The sequence below is a fragment of the Rutidosis leptorrhynchoides genome, unplaced genomic scaffold (assembly GCF_046630445.1).
Source record: "Rutidosis leptorrhynchoides isolate AG116_Rl617_1_P2 unplaced genomic scaffold, CSIRO_AGI_Rlap_v1 contig70, whole genome shotgun sequence".
Lineage (NCBI taxonomy): Eukaryota > Viridiplantae > Streptophyta > Magnoliopsida > Asterales > Asteraceae > Rutidosis > Rutidosis leptorrhynchoides.
Window position 1 is genome coordinate 81678 of NW_027266864.1, and position 18925 is coordinate 100602.

An 18925-nucleotide genomic window follows, 5' to 3' on the forward strand; every position below is an offset into this window, starting at 1 on the left:
GCCCCCTTGAACCAGTGTATGGATTGGACTTCCCCACAAAGAGAGAAGCGTCAAAGAACGGATGATGAGAATGCTGATAGTGAACTAAAAGATTCTGTTAATAACAAGAAGATGGTGAGATGCTAGTCTTTTCTTGATATTTTGAATATTGGATGCATTTTTGGAGTTGGTCATTCAATATCTTGCAGTTTTAACTGTGAGTTCCTTCTGGCTCAGTGGATATGATTATCAAACTTTGCTTCATTGACTGTTTTTCTTTTGTCAGAGAGAGGATGGACATCCTTCAGCATCTTCACAGTCCATGGATTCTACATAAGAGGAAAACCGTTCTAGTGTGCTCCCAACGACTGATACTGTCAAAAACACTTTTGCTTGTCTAGTCAAGGTAAGTAACCAGCTCTTTCTTTTATATTTCCTTATCATGTTTTTTACAAGTTCTTGAAAAATGCAAAGTTATTCTTCATCTCTTCCTTCATGGCTGATGACATTTCATGTGATTTTGTAGATATATGATTCTACTGAGTCTGACTTTTTCTATTTGATGCAGGTACCGCGCCTTCATTGTTTGATTTATCAGAAGTTATCGGCTAATGACTTTCTGCAGAAACCACAAACAATAATGGTAATTAGTAGACGCTGATTCTTTGTATCTGTTGTTCAAATAGTAGTTGGTGAAGGAAATTAATCTTGATTTTGTTATTTTTAGTCTTTTGGAAACTTAATTAGTTATGCTTGTTACATTTGATCCTACAGACAAATCCGCATCTACTTAAGGAGATAAGAGAAGCTCTATTGGGGCATTTAACGGCCATTCTTGGGAACGATGGAGTAGCCGCTCATTTTATGTTGCATTTCTATCCAAAGTAAATAGTTTATTTGCCTCCTGATTCACTCCTATGTTTTTGTTGGTAGTTTATTCTCTTGTTATAATTCTGGTCGTGCCAAAGCTATTTTGTCCCCCCATTTGTTCTTTCATTTCCAATAACAGACTTTCTCAAATCAGGTACATGCTAGAGTAGACAATGTTGCAGTGGGGAAACTTTCACTAAATCTCACCTCTTTAAACAAAGAAAGTGTCTCTGTGTTTGGCACTCAGCTGACCCATGTTATCCAGAACCTTTTACCATTCACACATATGATGCCTCTTACGATAGAGTACCTTAACAATGGTCTGTTATCGGCATTCATTGTCATCAATTTTTAATATGCTTAGGAATCTGTCTCGGTACCTCCTGCTTGTCTATGGATTAGTGCTCACTCTCTGGTAATACCAACAATGTTGAGGCAATTGCACCTCATTCTAGTTACGGTCTGGTTTTTGCAATTTGGAGTTGGGAGATTTGTATTAGTGGACTGGTAACGAGCTACATGTTGATGTCCTGTAAAAAGCATAGCTAACCTCCAATTTTCAGTACCTTTGATTTGACTGTTCTGGTCACTATTTCTTTTTATCAAATTCCGGTTCTTACGAGAGCTATTGAAAAAAAAAAAAAAAACTAATCTTAGTTATTTTCTCTAGAAATTAGTAAATCATGCGCCTCTTTCCACATCTCTCAAAAACGGGGAGAACGATGAAGATAATTTTTCTTTTCATTAAACAGAGATGAGATAATAATTATACGTCTAAAGAAAAACCACAAATCACATTTTCCTCCACAAGGGAACATAGAAGCAAAACTTGCTACTTGATAAATCATCGACAATTTAATACTGTTCAGTACTTAAAAGACCCAATAAACGACGACTTCCAAATTCTGCACTTACAGAACTATGTTCTTACTTCCATAGTATATTTAGGTAAACAAAACAACAAGCTAAGAATCTTAGACATAGCTGTCAATCAACGACTTCCTCATTTCATCGACAATAGCACTGGGTTGTGCTTCCCTCAACTTGAAGACACTCTCGATCACGGAAAGTTCAGTTGCAGTGGTGTCTGAACCACAGAATGCAGTCCAGTCATTTACTGTCAATCCAGCAGCTATAACTTCACTTCCACGGTTCACAGTTCCTGCCACAAGGGGAACTTGAAGAAGAGTGGAAAGTTCGTCCAAGTCCTCAATTGATGTATGGGGATGAACCTTAAACCAAAACAAAAAACTTTGTCACAATCAAGTAATAATTTCCATCAATAGGAAAACATCGAAAGAAAAAGAAAATTGCACTCACCAAGCCACCTCTGTTGGAAAAGGCACAGTAGCTTCCAACAAGAAGGTTGCCTGCAATTGTCTGCCTGAAAACTTCTACTCCAAGAACATCAGCAATAATCTCCTCAGTTTCCTGATCACAAAAAGAAGAAACATTGCTTTTCCATTCCAGGAACCATTATAAATACAAATGAACTACAAATTGTATTTGACCAACACGAGGAGTACTTTACCTTGTCGAGATCAGTGTGTGTAAGAGCAACATGGTCATTACAGGCAATAGTGTTTCCCAAAGCAGATAGCCTCTCTTCGATACGCTGAACAACAACCGAATCTGGCAGACTATTCCTCAAGTGTTGTAGTTCTTTAAAAAAGAAAAAAGAAGCACCAAGTTACAAGGTTATCAAGTAAATCTTATCAATGACTTCTAATATATCCTGGAAATCCTTCGAAATTCAATTAAAGCACTACTCTGATAAAGTTCAGAGAGGCGAGAGCGAGAGGAATACTAGCAATATAGTGGTAACCGCTAAGTGAAATAAATAGTCAAAGAAGAACCACTCCATGAAAATAAAATAAAAAATCTATTGTTTCAACATGCACAATAAATTGTCATTTCTCAGCAACAGCCTCTACATTCTAATTACCAACAACGACACCTATATAAATCTTCCTACAATGAAGCAACCTCACCTTGGTCAGTGGTGCTGTGTGGCACAAGAAGCCCATTTTTGTTCCCTGTAATAGACACCAAACACAAAAAAGTATCAAGAACCGAGCACATATTCACAGAGCAAACACCAAGAAATCAAAAGAGTCCTCACCAGCACACATCCTTCCGATAATTCTAGTTCCAGCAATTGATGTCTTAACAACAGGAATAACATCTGCCAATTCAGCCTCGAAAGTACTGCAAAGATAGTTATAATAACACATTCCATGAGGTATAATTAACAACAACAATAATCACACAGTATTACAATAAAGAGCTATAGATACCTGTAGAAGCTTTCGGAACCTCCAATCGCAACCAAGCAGTAAGCATTAGTAAGCTTGGAGAAAACCCCAACTTCACACGAATTCTCAAATTGAAGTCCTGCCCATCAAAATCAAAGATAAATTATACACAATCATTCACGAAGAAACTCGAATACACAAAACAAGGTACGAGACGAAGAATCGAAACTTAAAACTTACTAGTAGCCATGTTGCGGGAAAGGTAAATGACTTGGTGATATGTGCTACGGCGGTAATTAAAATGGTACTGCTTTACGACGCCGTCGACTTGTGCGAGATAGCTAGAGAGACGCGAAAAGACAGGATCGATATGTGGAAGAAAGTTAAGCTGAGGGAGGCTTGCAATGGCTTATTGGAGACGCTCTAATTGGAGACGTTCTTATAAGGGTTTCTTGAAAACGATATCTAAATTTCGGCTCGGGTTTTGTCAATATTTACAGATAACCCAACTGTCATTTTTCTTTCGTTGGGGTTTATCCGTCTTTCCGCCACAATATTAGTTGAAAGCCAACTTTTCGTCCCAAACATACCTTTCGCCCTTCCTTGGTCGTAAATTTTTTTTTTATTTTTTTGCTAATAAATATATTCTTGGCCATTACGTTTTATTATGGCCAAATCATACATTAGTCCCTTCTATTTCACGAATTAAACTCAATATGCCTTGATGTATTTAAATTTAAGTGTTCGTCCCTTAGGTTTGACTTGCCAATTTTATATGAAGGGGTTTCGTTTCTTCTTTGCTCTCAAATCTTTTGAATCCCTTACATCTTTAATTGTATGCCTGTCAATGATATAAACATATTTGACAATGACATCGTTCTTAGTTCTTCAGCTAAAGAATTTTATACAAGTAGAGACCAGAGAGAGGTGTTAAACAAAGGCTTCAATTTTATACTCTCTACTGTATCGACATGTTTTCCTTCAAACCGGTTAGACCGGGTTCGGTGTATGAGGTTTGATTCAATAGTGAATCATATTTTAATTAATTGAGAATTAATTGGTTGACATATTTGACAAAAAATTGATTTGAATTATATTGAATACTCCTAAATCAAGAAGGAAAAGTATATTTGGCAAAATATTCTTTCATGAAGATTGATTTCTATTTGGAATCATTGAAAAAAATCCTACTATACTAGTATATAAGTAATTCGACAGAGACTTATATACTTGTCCTTCGGACCAGTTTTGTTACAAGAAGGCAGAGCACAGTGTTATCCTTGAAGACTTTCACAAGTTATATCTTAGTCTTCTTATTTGAATTTTCATGTACTGAAAGGATCACTAATTAGTTCACTCAGGAACATTGTAATAGTGAATCTTGTTATAGAGAAAACAATTCTATAGTTGTAGGTTATAGAAGTGCTCTATTCGTTCGAGGGATTATGGTGAGGTCTAGTTGAGGTTAACCTAGGAAAATTCCATATAATTTGCCGTCGCGAGAAGTAGAGTAGGTTTCACTTTAGGTTTACCAATTGAGTAGTGGTGAGGCGAGTTGGGGGCGAGCCGTGGGAACATTCCACCGACTTGAGACTAATAGTGGTGAGGCGAGCATGAGATGAGCCGTGGAAAAATTCTATGTACTTGTAAATCTTATTATAGTGAAACAGTTCTGGACGAGGTCCCGTGGATGTAGATTTCGTATTGGTTTCAAACCACGTAAAAAATATCGTGTGTACTTTATTTCTGCACTTTATTGTTTCTGCCTGCATAAACACACCATTTATCGTAGTCTGCCTAACTGTGAGTAATTCCGTAAAATCAGGACGACATGTGTTCTTTCATCTACTATACAAAAATCAGCATGAAAGAAGTGACGGATCTAAAAATTTTTATCTATAACATATATATAATATTGAATATTCACGATAATATGAAATTTTTATTTTATTTTCTTAACATGTTTATTCCATCCAAAGATGAATATTGGGTGGAATGTTTAGTATTGTTGATGAACAACAATTAATCTAAAATTCTATAATGAGGGTAGGGTGATCGAGAGAACTTTCTGATAAAGACAAGTAGATTTAATTGCGTTAAATTTAATCAAATATATTTTAATATATATAATAGTATTAAAATAAATTTTTGGCACGACGAATTTTTTTAATTATTCCTAGTTTGAATATATAAAAAAAATCCCTAAATTTAACTTGATAAAATTATTAACAAAGTATTTTAAGAAAATATTTTTTAATAAAAAATAATTTATACTACTTTGAAGAGATTTATTATCTATTGCAGTTTATATAAATATTTCAAAAAATATCACATGAGATCCTAGGAAATTGGTTTTTCTTTTGTTAAAGACTTATAGTGTATGTATGTATTTTATATATATTAAAGTCTAATTTTTATTTAATTTATTAATTAAGTTAAAGTCTGTATTAAATTAAATAAAATTAGTTTTATCCTAAAAGTAGTTTTTCTTTATAAAAAATAATTACTATTGGGGTGGACACAAACCGAATCGAATCGAAATCGAACCGAAATAATCGAAACCGAATGCATTTTCGGATATTTCGATTTGGTTTCGATTGTTGCAAAATGTGCTTTTCGGTTTTCGGTTATTTTCGGTTCTCGGTTAACCGTCGGTTAAACCGAATCGAAGTTAAAAAAAAAAAATCAAGTTTAGACCGAATTAATTAGGTAATACGAGTTTCCTGCAATTACACTACACTACGGATACATCTTTCTTAGCCACTACAACAACAGCTGCCTGCGGCCTCTCTTATAGGTCAAACAACCACCACATATACCACCCTACACACTAATTTGAGTTTCTTCAACTTCAACCTCACCGCCTCTCTTAGATCGGACAACCACCATAACCTCCATTGATCGACTCCATCTGCTCTCTTATCGAGAAGCTTCTCCCCTTAGAACAATCGCCACCTCTGTACGATCATCATTGGCCACTGCACAACCACAGATCTTTGCCTCCCTCTTAAATCAAATATGGGTTTCCTTCCTTAGAACAATCCCCGCCTCTCTTCGATCATCCCTAGACACTGCACAACCACAGATCTTCGCCTCCTCTTAAATCAAATATGGATTTCCTTTGCTAGTTATTAAATACAAGCGTGGATAATGGCGTATATGGAGGAAACAAGGCTGGAGAATTGGTATTCAACGACTGAGGGAGACGAAGACTCGAAGAGAAGATTTTATTTTAAATTTTGATTGGGTCCCTACAATTCTTTCCCCTCATTTATAAGTCCCTATATTTAGTGTTTGTTTTTTGGAGGATTATTTTTTCTTTTCTACATGTCCCCATATAATTTTTTATTTCAATAAGTCCCTGATTTCTATTCTTAATTTCAATCGGTTTTATTTCGGTTTAACCGAAACCAAACCAAAACTTTCGATTGTTGCAAAAGTGACTTTTCGGTTCGGTTAAGTTCGGTTTTAACCGAAACTGAACCGATGCCCACCCTTATTTACTACAATACAATACAAGAGAGAGAAATATAAATGACTCGATATCGTGGTGTGTGCCGTTTTCCTTTTTATTGCTATTGGTTTTTGTTTGTTTATGAAAATGGAATGCACAAAAATTATGGACGTGTTGGGCTTTAGTTTACATTTTCATTTTATTTTTTCAAGCCATAGGGGGTAAGTGTAACTATGTAACAGTAGTTTGATAGAAAAATATGGAGATAAGATTTATAGCTTTAGTTCTTGAACTTATATTGAGATTGTATATGAATTTGGTTTTCTTTTGACAATAAAATAAAATGATTATTATCATATACATGTATAAAATCTACGAGAATGTATATGAATTTGGTTTTCTTTTGACAATAAATAAAATGATTATTATCGTATACATGTATAAAATCTACGAGAATGTATATGAATTTGGTTTTCTTTTGACAATAAAATAAAATGATTATTATCGTATACATGTACAAAATCTACGAGAATTAGTTTGTACTATCTCTTTGAATTGATGACATTTTAACATTTTTTACGTATATCAATATCATTAATTTCAATATATAAGTTATCCTTACTTTTCAACTTTATCCTTTCTCTTTCTCTATTAAAATATTAATTGTATGTGTGTAAAGTTAGTGGAGCGGTAAAAGTGGAAAAATACATTGAAATTCTCAAAATGTGAACTATTTAAAGACAAAAAAATTCTCCAAAAACGTCATCTATTTGTATATGGAGGGAGTAATATATATGCTTTCTATGTCAAAGTCTATTGGATAGGTAAGAGTAAGATCGGGAAAAGTCACGCAATATTTGTAAGCCCCATATAAAAAAATAGGAAATCCAAGATAAGATCAAAAGTGTTGTATACCTAAATGTGAAAAATAAAAAAGCAATACCTTTATGTAAGAGGGGATATCTTTTTTTTTTTTTTTAAACTATTAGTTTTTTTTAAATCATATCAAAATCTAGTACATCGGTAGTAGCTAATATTACAATACTGGCAGGTAACACACATCAGTTATAATTATTATCAAAGAGTACTGCATCCTTAACGAAATTATGTGCCACCATATTAGCTTGTCGACGAATCCAGGTTAATAAGAAAGAAGCAAATTGTCTTGACATCATTTTACATTCTGCTAACACCATTCCAACTTCATTGATTCCAATATCAGCTTTGTGGAAGGCATTGACAAGAACTTGACAATCTGATTCAACCATGATCGAGAGATATCCTTGTTGTAGAAACCACCGTAAGGTCTCTCTGAATGCTACAGTTTCCAATAGAAGTGGAGAAAAGATACCATCATTATATCTTGAGAAACCACCATGCAATTGGCCATGATCATCCCTGACAACCGCTCCATAGCTTGATCTCCCGATTATTTCGTTAGAGGCACCATCAAAATTGCATTTAAGTGTTCCAAAAGGCAGTTTTGTCCACTGGTTGATGATCTCTTCTCACCGATGTGTCTCCGTGTTGGAATTGTCATAAATTCAATTGTGCTCGCAGCCAATCCTGCAATTCTCTCAATGCATTATTCACCACCATTCTTGGAGGCATACTTTTTTGTTCCCAATACCCACATGTTGCGTGCTTTCCATATATGCCACATTATCGAACAAACTTCCTCCATCTTGCATCTTGGTATCTGCATAAGAAAATGTGAAATATCATTAAAATCAAATCCTTGGAATATATTCCCATAGATTTCCCAGCAATATACTGCACTTCGACAATTCAAAAGAGCATGAGGAATCGTCTCTTTTTCTGAGCAAGAAACACATGATTCTGGTACTATCATCCCACGATGCATTAATATTTCTCGAGTCGGTAGTATGCGTCTGCAAGCTCACCAAACAAATTCTTTGTATTTAGGAGGAGTATTCATTTTCCATATTCTCTTCCAAATCACGTTATCTTTCGATGTCATCGTCGGTCCTAGTGCTTGAACAGCCAGTCGATACCCTGTTTTAACCGAATAATAGCCATTTATTGTTGCCATCTAGATTAATCGATCTTGATACTTGACTCTAGGAAGTTCTATTTTTAGGATTCTTTCATCATCAATATCAGATAATATGCCTCTTATCATTGTGACATCCTAATCTAATGCATCCTCTCGTATTAGGTCTTTAACTTGTAGGTCTTCCAGATACTCCAACATAGGAGTTTGTACATAAAATTCCCCATCCTTTGGTAACCACAGATCATTCCTCACCAAAACAGAAGTGCCGTTACCTATTCTCCATCGTGTTCCACACCTCGTCACGTCTTCGCTTTGTAAAATACTCTTGCAAATGAAACTAGGATTATATCCGACATCTGCGTCTAGGAATCCACTCCTAGGGTAGTATTTAGCTTTGAGAATCTGAGCTGGAAGAGAAGATGGATTATCAAAGAGATTCCATCCTTGTTTTGCGAGCATAGGTAGGTTGAACAAATGAAGTAATCGAAAACCCAATCCCTTTGAATCTTTCGGTCCACATAAATGATCCCAAAAAAACTAATGAATTTTTTATGAACCATTAGCTTTCATACCCCACCAAAAAGAATTCATCATCTTTTGTAATGCGTCACAAATCCCTAAAGGAATTAGGAAGACATTCATACAATAAATAAAACCTCACATAAATAAAAGTTGAAAAGTAACCATTATCTTAATTCTGAAGTTTTTATATTTTATTTTATTTTTATGTTTTAGTAGAAACAACCTCACATAAATAAAAGTTGGAAAGGAACTATGTGTCCAAACAAGCGCATATAATATTTTCTTTGATGCAAAGATTTTAATTTAAAACTATCATATTCAAAAAATTACTTTGAGAAGTTGGAAACAAATCATGGACAATCAATCATGCAGAAGATTGGTATAATTTTGCTATGCCCTAAAAAAAATTTCAAAACGCTTTTCCTCAGATATATACGAAAGGTTTCTTTATAAAATACAATTTTACACGCAATAAAAATTTAGTAATGTATATGAATATAATAATAAAATCATATTATTATAATTTTTTTAAAAGAAATTATCCCAAATTATGACCACTCTAGTTAACATACTCTTCCTGCTTCTAAAATTAATTAATTATTTATTCCTCTAAAATAATCACTACTACAATTAACTAAACACATTGTTTTTTACTCATTCTTTTAAAATCTGGCTCACGTCTGTAAGGTATGACTTTCTTTATTTTTTGATAATCTCTAAGATATATTGATTAATCAAATGGACTGAATATGATGGTGTTAAATAGAATTCGATTTAAATAAAAAGTCATAGCATCGCAAATGGATTGGATTATATTCAAGGCATGAACAAGATCAGTGGATTGAATAATATTTAATATAATGGAGTTGAACATAATTCGATTAGTAATAAAATTATAAAAAGGAATCCTACCCACCTTTAATGATCAAGTTAATTGATTTTTTTCCCTTAAGAAGAAGGAGCAAAATCTGGAATCTTACCAAAAAAGAAGAAGGTAAAAAATAAAAATAAAAATCACGTAATCTTTTTAGGGGGCATTAGTTTTTAAAATGGCGAAAAGTTTTAACAAATAAGTTATGGTTATAATTGGGTTAAATTCTTTAAAATATTACAACTTATAATTGATTTTGTCTTCGAATTTATTGGTATTATTTTAAACAAACATCTCCAAGTCATGGGACTTTCTAAGCTATATATTTCTCTTTGAATTATTTGAAGTTTTTATTTTACATCTTAAACTCATTGAATTTTTCTTGTCTGTTCTTATAGCTTTGACTCCGCAAAACATTTATTACGGTCAAACTCGATCAAGCATATAAAGATATTATGTTCATATCACTTCAATTGAGGTAATCTTCAATTCTAATTTTCTTTTAAATATATACACTATAATATATTTCATTGAGGTCTCCATCGGTCTAAACAGTAATGTCCAATATTTATTACCATGAAAGACTAGTCATAATCCGCCCAAGTGAGCGTGAAATAATATCCCTCTTTGGCCTAAAGCCAATCTCTCAAATATAAAAACTATTCACCCATGGAGTGTATATACCTATAAAGTGGTTGTAAAATTTGAAATGATATGTTGATTGACTTGATTCAATCTAAAAGGATAATTATGCCGCCCAAGTGATAGTGCAAATGGAAAATACCGAGAATAATGAAAATATTTGTTTGCTTGATAGTGTGTCGACGCATACGATTTTTCATAGAAAATATTTTTTTCTCAAGTATGATTTTGCGTAAGGCATATGTACATACCATATCTGGTCCCACTAAAATCATTGATGTCTTTGGGAAGGCAACAATCATTATGCCAAATGGCACTATCCTTAATATTGAGAATGCATTTTTAAGTAGTAAATCTAAACGAATCTTGCTTAGCTTCAAAGATGTACGCCGTAACGGGTACCATATTAAGACCTTTGAGGATCAATGTAATGAATATATTCTCCTTACTACTAATAAGATGGGTTTTGAAAAGCATCCATGAGAAGCTAGCAGCATCCTCAATAGGATTATATTGCGTCATGCTTAGAGCTATTGAAACATATGCTACCATGTCTTGGAAACTGATAAAACTTGATGAGTTTGGACTTTGGCATCATCGCCTTGGTCACCCAGGTGCTATAATGATCTGTAGGATTATTAAAACTACAAAAGGGACACCCTTTGAAAGATACTAAGGTGTTGTTGTCCAAAGAATATATTTGTGAAGCTTGCTCACGAGGAAAGCTCATCATTAAACCTTCATTATAAAAAGTTAACCTTGAATCCCCATCATTCTTACAAAGAATTCAGGGTGATATTTGTGAACCAAAACATCTGGCGAGTGGGCTGTTTAGATATTTTATGGTATTAGTAGATGCATCTAGTAGATGGTCCCATGTTTGCCTATTTTCTAGGCGTAACGCTGCTTTTGCGCGTTTACTTGCGCATGTTATAAAACTTCGGTCACATTTCCCAGATCACCCAATTAAGATCATAAGGATGGATAATGCTGGCTAGTTTACGTCAAAGAGTTTTGATGCATTTTGTGCTTCACTAAGAATTGAAGTTGAGCATCCAGTCCCACAAGTGCACACTCAAAATGGATTGCCAGAATCGTTGATTAAACGCATTCAAATGATTGCCCAGACTCTCTTATTGAGAACGAATTTAAATGATACAACTTGGGTTCATACAGTTTTGCATGCGGCGATACTAATTAGATTGCGCCCCACTGATAGTTTATTACAATCTTCCTCTCAAATGGTTCATGGCTATGAACCTGATGTTTCATATTTGCGCACCTCTCTAATGGAATGGATTAAACCATTACAATTGACATATAATAAACCCTCTAATAGAAGTCTAATGGAACGGTTTTTTTCTGTATAGGAACGGTTACCAACCGTTATTTTTGAAGTTATGAAAACTGTTCCTATAGAAAAAAACTGTTTCTCAAAAGACACTGTTCCTCAAAAACGAAGGGGAGAAATCAAGTATCTGCTCTAGAAGAGCTTGGTGTTGAGAATTCCACCAAATATGTTCCAGAAGAGCTAGGTGTTGATAATTCCACCAAAGAAATTGTTGCCCGTAAAGAGGCACAATCCAACAAAAAGATCACAAATCCCGAAAATATTGAAAATTCTATTTCATATAGTAATGAGATCTTGGACCGAAGTAAAATCATCCCTAATGATGCCTTTGTACTCTCAATTGCTCATGAGATTGTGGATGATGCACTACGGGAAAACATGCCTTTTGGAACGCTTACACTGCAACGGTTATAAAACCGTCCATTAAGTAAGCTAATAGAACGGTTTCTTTTGCCATTCCATTTGAGTATAAAACCATTAACAAAAATGTCTAATGGAATGGATTAAACCATTACAATTGACATACAATAAATCGTTCCAATAGAAGTCTAATGGAATGGTTTTTTTTCTCTATAGGAACGGTTACCAACCGTTATTTTTGAAGTTATGAAAACTGTTCCTTTAAAAATCTATTAGAATGATTTTTTTGAGCTGTATCGAATGGTTTATTAACATTTCCTTTATACTTCTATTGGAATGGTTTACATTATTTATATATATCTGTTCCACTTATGAAAGTGGGATCCTAAAAAAAACACAAAAGCAGGAAATAAAAATTTTGGCTCTAAAATTTTTCCCAAATTTGACTAAGTAAAACAAAAACACACACAGACACCTCCAAAAGCGGAGAATGGAAAACATTTAGGCTCTAAAATTTTACTAAGTTCCAAAAACACACAGACACCTCTCATAGTCTCATATCACCTCTCTAAATCGACGTATTCTTCTTCTCCATCTCAATCTTCTTCTATCCATGCCTTACAACTCAATTTCTTCTTCTCGACTCTTCAAAATTTGACTCATTTTAGGTAATAAGTCGAACTGTACTTTAGGGTTTGTAAAATATGGGGGTTTTCAATTGACGGGTTTTCATTTTGAGTTCATAATCTGTTGATGGAGATTAATAAATTGAATGTTTTCATAATTTAGCTTCTCTAATTAATTTTATTTCTCTGAAATTTGATTGTTGTTTTCATTCTTAGTTCATAACATTTTGTTGATTCATGTTGACGATTCTGGTAGCCTCTTATAAATTACAGTCTTCGCAATTTTGTGTTGCAGTGATAAACCATGCTGATTCTTAAAACAGATTTTGAGGCTTGTAACTTCTAACTGGTATTAGTTGATACTGGTAGTCAATCCCATCTGTCACATTTGTCTTTTGAATTTTGATAATAGTACTGGATTTAACCCTTTCCCAACTGATGATGCTTAGAATACTTTTAGGATTTAGTTATGGTTAACTCAGAATCATTAGTAGAGTGATTAATCTATCTACCTGCTTTGAACTTTTTATCATTTGTGTTTTCATATTTTTATTTAAATTTTTGTGTTGGTCATTTTTGGTCCTAGAATTAGATTCAGGGTATTTTCAATCTCTGATTGTATGCATTCTGTAAAATAAAATGTTCAATGAGCATCTATTTAAAACCATTTTGGCAATGCTATGAAATATTTCTTGAGTTTTGCTTAGACAATCTCGAATTTTTACCCTCTGCAATAGTATTTTTGTCTTAGGGATTTTTCATCATAGTTGTTCACATCTAATATTACCATTTCTCATGCTTTTGTCGTATATCTGCTATCTTCTACTACGACTTGCATAGGTGGGAAATAAAGGAAGAAGAATATGTGCTCTCAGGTAATTTTATCGATTATTATATAAATTGAGCATAATATACTAAATGATACTTTTGGTATGAGTTTCACTGTATAGTATGGTAGCTAGCTGTAGATGTACATATATTATTGTGAATTCAACTATATGATGAGAAATCTATGAAACTAATGTATTAATTGAATAATGAATTTGTTAGTAATGAACTTGACTGTTGAATAAAATTTCTTCTACACAAATTTATGTGTATTTCTTTTAAATGGCTTCTATTTTTCTTCATATATAGGTTAGAAATGGATAAAGAATGGCCTGATAAACCAAGATATAGTGCAGAGTATATTAATGGTGTCAATAGATTTTTAGATTTCGCTTATACAAAAGGAAACCCTCAAGGAACAAAGATAATGTGCTCTTGTGCTAATAGTAGTTATGGTATATGGTCGATAAGGAAGATAAATTCTTATCACTTGGTAGCATATGAGTTTTTTAGAAGGGTATATAGTGTGGTTTAACCATGGTGAGGAGTTCACAATTATCCTACAGGAAGATGGTGAATGCTCAGAAAAATGTGCATATGACATAGATGGTTTAATGGGAGACAAATTCAGGAAATTTGATGATTCAACTTTGAATGAGGTTGGTAGAAAATTTTATAGGGTATTAGAGGAGGCTAGAAGAGGATTGTACCCTGGTTGTAAAACTTTCTCCACCTTATCATTTACTATCTGACTATACATGTTGAAAACTCTACATGGTTGGAATAATTTTCAATGCTCTGATAAAGCTATTGAAAGAAGCTATCCCTAAGTTGAACATTCCTGAATCCTACAATAAAATAAAAGGAATGATTAGGGACTTAGGATTAGATTATAAAAAAGTAGATGCTTGTCCTAACGATTGTATGTTATACTGGATGGACCATGTGAATTTCAATTTTGTGGAACTTGCGGTGCTTCTCGCTGGATTGAGAAGTCAGAAACAATTTTGGGGGTTTTTGAGATTTCAACTAGTAAACACAAGGTTGCAACAAAGATTTTACATCATTTTACACTTATTCTTAGGCTTCAAAGATTATATATGTGTGAGAGGATAGCAAAGTTGACGAGATGGCATGCAGAAGATCGGATAGTGGATAGAAAACTAAGATACCCTGCAGATGGCGAAGCATGGAAAGATTTTGACAAAAAATATGTTGATTTTGCAAAAGAACCACGCAACATCAGACTTGGGTTTACTACTGATGGATTTAACCCATTTAGGACAATGAACACCACGTACCGTGTGTGGCCAGTGATGCTTATGCCCTACCACCTTGGTTATGCATGAAGTCGGAATACTTCATGCTTAACTTAATAATCCCTGGTCCCCAGTCTCCTAGTAATAATATAGATGTTTACTTGCAGCCTTTAATTGATGAGTTATTAGTTCTATAGAATGATGGTGTACTAACTTTTGATGCTTTTGAAAATTCAGTTTTCAATTAAAAGCAGTTTTGACATGGACTATTAGTGAATTTCTTGGACTTGCAATGGTTTTTAGTTAGAGCACAAAGGGTAAGTTGGCATGTCCATGTTGTAAATACAATACAAATTGGACTTCACTTACTCATTCTCGTAAGATTTGTTATATGGACATCGGGTTCACTTGCCCCCAGATCATAGATATAAAGATCATACTAGGAATTTTAATGGAAACAAGGAAAACAACTCTGCCCCCTCAGTTAAATCAAGCTGAGATTGCAGAGCTATTGAAGAACTTTAAAAATTCATTCGGTCGAAAGCAGAAGAAGCGTAGAATCCCTTGTCCTTGGAAGAAGAGTGTCATTTTTTTTCAAATTACCTTACTGACTTGACATCAAATTATCTTATAATTTAGATGTCATGCATATAGAAAAAAAATATTCGATAATATATTAGGGAGTCTTCTGGAAATAGATGGAAAAACTAAAGATCATCTCAAAGCTTGTTATGATTTGCAAGAGTTGGGAATCAAGGAAAAAACTCCATCCGGTTAATATTAATGAAGAAGGGACAAAAGTTGAGTATGCAATGGCTTGTTACAACATGAGCAAGGATGAAAAGAGGACATTCTGTACATTTTTAAAAGAAGAAAAAGTTACCTGATGGATGCACTTCTAACATTTCTCGGTACGTTAACATTGAGACATTAAAGTTGTCAGGTTATAAAACTCATGATGCATACTTCATGCTACATTACTTGCTGCCTATGACTGTTACGAGCACACAACCTGACCAAGTCAGCCTTCCTATTATACGGCTATGTTTGTTTTCTCGTAATATTTGTTAAAGAGTAATAGATGTCAAGAATTTAGATATGCTCCAGAAGGAAATATCAAAAATACTAAGTGAGTTGGAGATAATTTTTCCTCCAACATTCTTTGACATAATGGTTCATTTGTCAATTCATCTAGTGAATGAGATTAGACTAGGTGGACTTAATGCTTGTAAATGGATGTATTCTATAGAGAGAGAAATGGGCAAGTTTAGACTCAATAACTGAAAGCTTTGCAAGTAGTAAGGATGAAAAATTGATAAAAAATGTGGTTACTTACTATGGTGTAATAGATGAGATAATGGAGGTAGATTACTATGGAAATTTTGAAGTTTGTCTTGTTTAGATGTACATGGGTTTGAAGTAGAGTCTGATGAATATGGATTGGTAGTTGTTAATTTCAACAAGAATGTCTATCGAAATGATCCATTTGTGTTGGCTTCACAAGTCTATCAATGCTTCTTCATTAGGTATCCTTGTAATGTAGGCAAATTCTATGATTTGAAGTGTTTCCATAGAGAGACATCTTCCATGAAAGATCAATCAGATCCTGCTGTGGAAAATTGTATCATAATGAACTTTCTGAACCTCCTAAGGATTTTATATGTTCCTGGACGAAGACAAATATAGAATGAGATATGAGTGACTTAGAGAACACAATTACTGATAGCATTTTGCATGGTCCATTCGATTTACCCGATGATGACTCTGATTTGGATGATACTCTATATGATTATATAGATTGAATTGTGTAAGATTTTCATTATTTTCATTATTTTTCAATTTTATTTTATGTCAATTCTTCTATATTTTTAAAGTATTAATTGTGTGCATTCCTTGACTATTATAGATACTTGACAATGAGTAACAACAAGGAGACAATTGAGGTTGATAACATTCCTGGACCAGCGAAGAATATTAGGCAATTGGCGAAGATGCACAATGTAAAGATTGAAAGGGTTAAAGAAAATAACAAGGCAAAGAACATACAAAAGAATTTTAATACAATGAAGAAAAAAGTTATGGAAAATGCTGATAAGCCTGCTATAAATAGCAAGTTATCCAAACTGTCAATTCAAAGACCAAAAGCCAATATTAAGTTGAATGGAGCGAAAGCACATACTGATTTTTTGCCACCTGGATGGAGTACAATCGAAGATAACTTAGACCTACGTATGAACATGGAGAAGAACGTTGTCAACAACGAGGTGGAGGCTCAAAAAAAAAATGAAAAAAGTAAGGAGAATGGTGTTCTCACTAGTAAGGAAAAAGGGCCAGAAAAGAAAAGTCAGGAGAAGGTGGTGTTGACATTAGTAAAGAGAATGGGTCAGGAAAGAAAATTAAGGAGAATGGTGTTGTAATCACTAGTAAAGAGAATGGGTCAAGAAAGAAAAATAAGGAGAATGATGTTGTTGTCATAATAAGGAGAATGGAGAGTCGGAAAAAAGTTTGGTAGGAATAACAAGACTCGAGGATAAAGCGAGAGCTAGAGGGTCAGTAGGGGAATGCTCAAGGAAGAGAAATTTGGAAAATATAGTTAAAGAATAAAGGTTTTTGTCCAGCTATATCAATAAAAGAATACTGTAGAGATCAACAAGGAGATGAGATTAATGAAGTGGCTTTAGAACAAGTTCCTAAGAAAGAACAAGTTGTAGCAGAACAAGGGCAAAAGAAGCAAAATATAATTGAAGGTAAATAACTATTTCATACATTCTTCTGTCATTTGATGCTTTCTTTCTACAACTTATGATTTATGATACTTCTTATAGGTACATCAAAGAAGGTTAGAGGAAAAATAATGTGTAGTAAAATTCATGGAAGGAATTTGCAAGATAGAATAGAAATATTGCTAGACTGTAATGGAGAACCTCGTGGTCCAAATGATGAAGTAGTTTATGAGTTTAGCAGCTTTTTAGGATCAACGGCTATAGGTGCTTACTGGTGTCCTCTAACTTATACAAACTGGAAAAAGTGTCGAACAAAGACAAAATGTGGGCTTATATCCAAGTAAGTATTTTTAATTTTGAGTGCACCTTAATATTTTTGTCTCAATGAAATTTGTGTTGATTTTTCTTGATTTGATATTTGTAGAATAAGTTCATAATCCTAAAGAAGGGAAAGAAAAGTGCTCTTATGACTACAGATGAGGAATGGAGGAAGCATAAGTACTATATCAAGAATGATTTCTTTGATAAGTTCAAAACAAAAGGTGAAAGGTGAAATAACAGACCTGAATTTATTCTAGATGAACACTTCAAGGACTTGATTGTTTACTGGACAAAGCTAGCAATTTAGGTAAGAAATTTTCATATTTCAAATTTGACTAGTAAAGAGAGTTCATTGGGTAATTGATTTCTTTGGGGATAATGCAGAAAATATGCCAACAAAATGCTAAGAATATTTCAAAGGTAAAATGGAGACACAGTAAGGGAAAGAAGAAATTTTCCATGGTCAAAACATAAATGGTATGTCATTATGCATGTTAATTTTGAACTTGATCGATTTGTGTGCTTCAAGTTGGTAAAATATCATTGTCTAACTATTTTCTATATAACAAGCTAATAATGAAAATAATGAGGAACCTAGTCAAGCGGATATCTTCATTGAAACTAGGACCAAAAGTGGAAAACCTATCTTGAGGTGGAAGGAACTATTGTGAGTATTCTATATAATATACTGAATATTGAAAATTTAACACTATTTAGATTTGCTTCATAATAGAACATTAAAATTTTGGTGTAGGAAAAATTGAAAACCATGATTGAAGTTGAAGGTACATCACATTATAAAGCTTTTCAAAATGTGTTTGGAAAAGAAAAGCCAGGGAGAGTTCGT

The 18925-nt window shown here is 33.6% G+C and overlaps 2 protein-coding genes across 2 annotated transcripts; both read right to left on the reverse strand.

Moving 5' to 3' along the window:
* Window positions 1–1823: 1823 nt before the first annotated feature.
* LOC139885039 (eukaryotic translation initiation factor 6-2-like) lies at window positions 1824–3354 on the reverse strand. Its single transcript, XM_071868991.1, has 7 exons — window positions 3345–3354; window positions 3147–3243; window positions 2972–3057; window positions 2841–2885; window positions 2381–2511; window positions 2170–2280; window positions 1824–2081 (listed from the first exon to the last, which is right to left on the reverse strand). The coding sequence occupies exons 1-7, from the start codon at window positions 3352–3354 to the stop codon at window positions 1824–1826; spliced, it is 738 nt and encodes a 245-aa protein (XP_071725092.1).
* A 5356-nt stretch (window positions 3355–8710) lies between these two features.
* On the reverse strand, window positions 8711–11162 carry LOC139885037 (uncharacterized mitochondrial protein AtMg00310-like). Its single transcript, XM_071868990.1, has 2 exons — window positions 11013–11162; window positions 8711–9112 (listed from the first exon to the last, which is right to left on the reverse strand). Exons 1-2 carry the CDS (start codon window positions 11160–11162, stop codon window positions 8711–8713), a joined length of 552 nt encoding a protein of 183 aa, XP_071725091.1.
* Between the last annotated feature and the right edge of the window lie 7763 nt (window positions 11163–18925).

What these genes read in the sequence shown, in the direction of transcription:
- LOC139885037 (XM_071868990.1), bottom strand. Translation starts at nt 11,162, where the DNA reads ATGGTAGCATATGTTTCAATAGCTCTAAGCATGACGCAATATAATCCT. An exon ending in TCCTCAAAGGTCTTAATATG is followed by an intron (nt 9,113 to 11,012) that starts GTACCCGTTACG and finishes AAAATTCATTAG; the next exon opens with TTTTTTTGGGATCATTTATG.
- LOC139885039 (XM_071868991.1), bottom strand. An exon ending in ACACAGCACCACTGACCAAG is followed by an intron (nt 2,512 to 2,840) that starts GTGAGGTTGCTT and finishes TCTTTTTTAAAG; the next exon opens with AACTACAACACTTGAGGAAT. An exon ending in TTTCCAACAGAGGTGGCTTG is followed by an intron (nt 2,082 to 2,169) that starts GTGAGTGCAATT and finishes TTTTGGTTTAAG; the next exon opens with GTTCATCCCCATACATCAAT.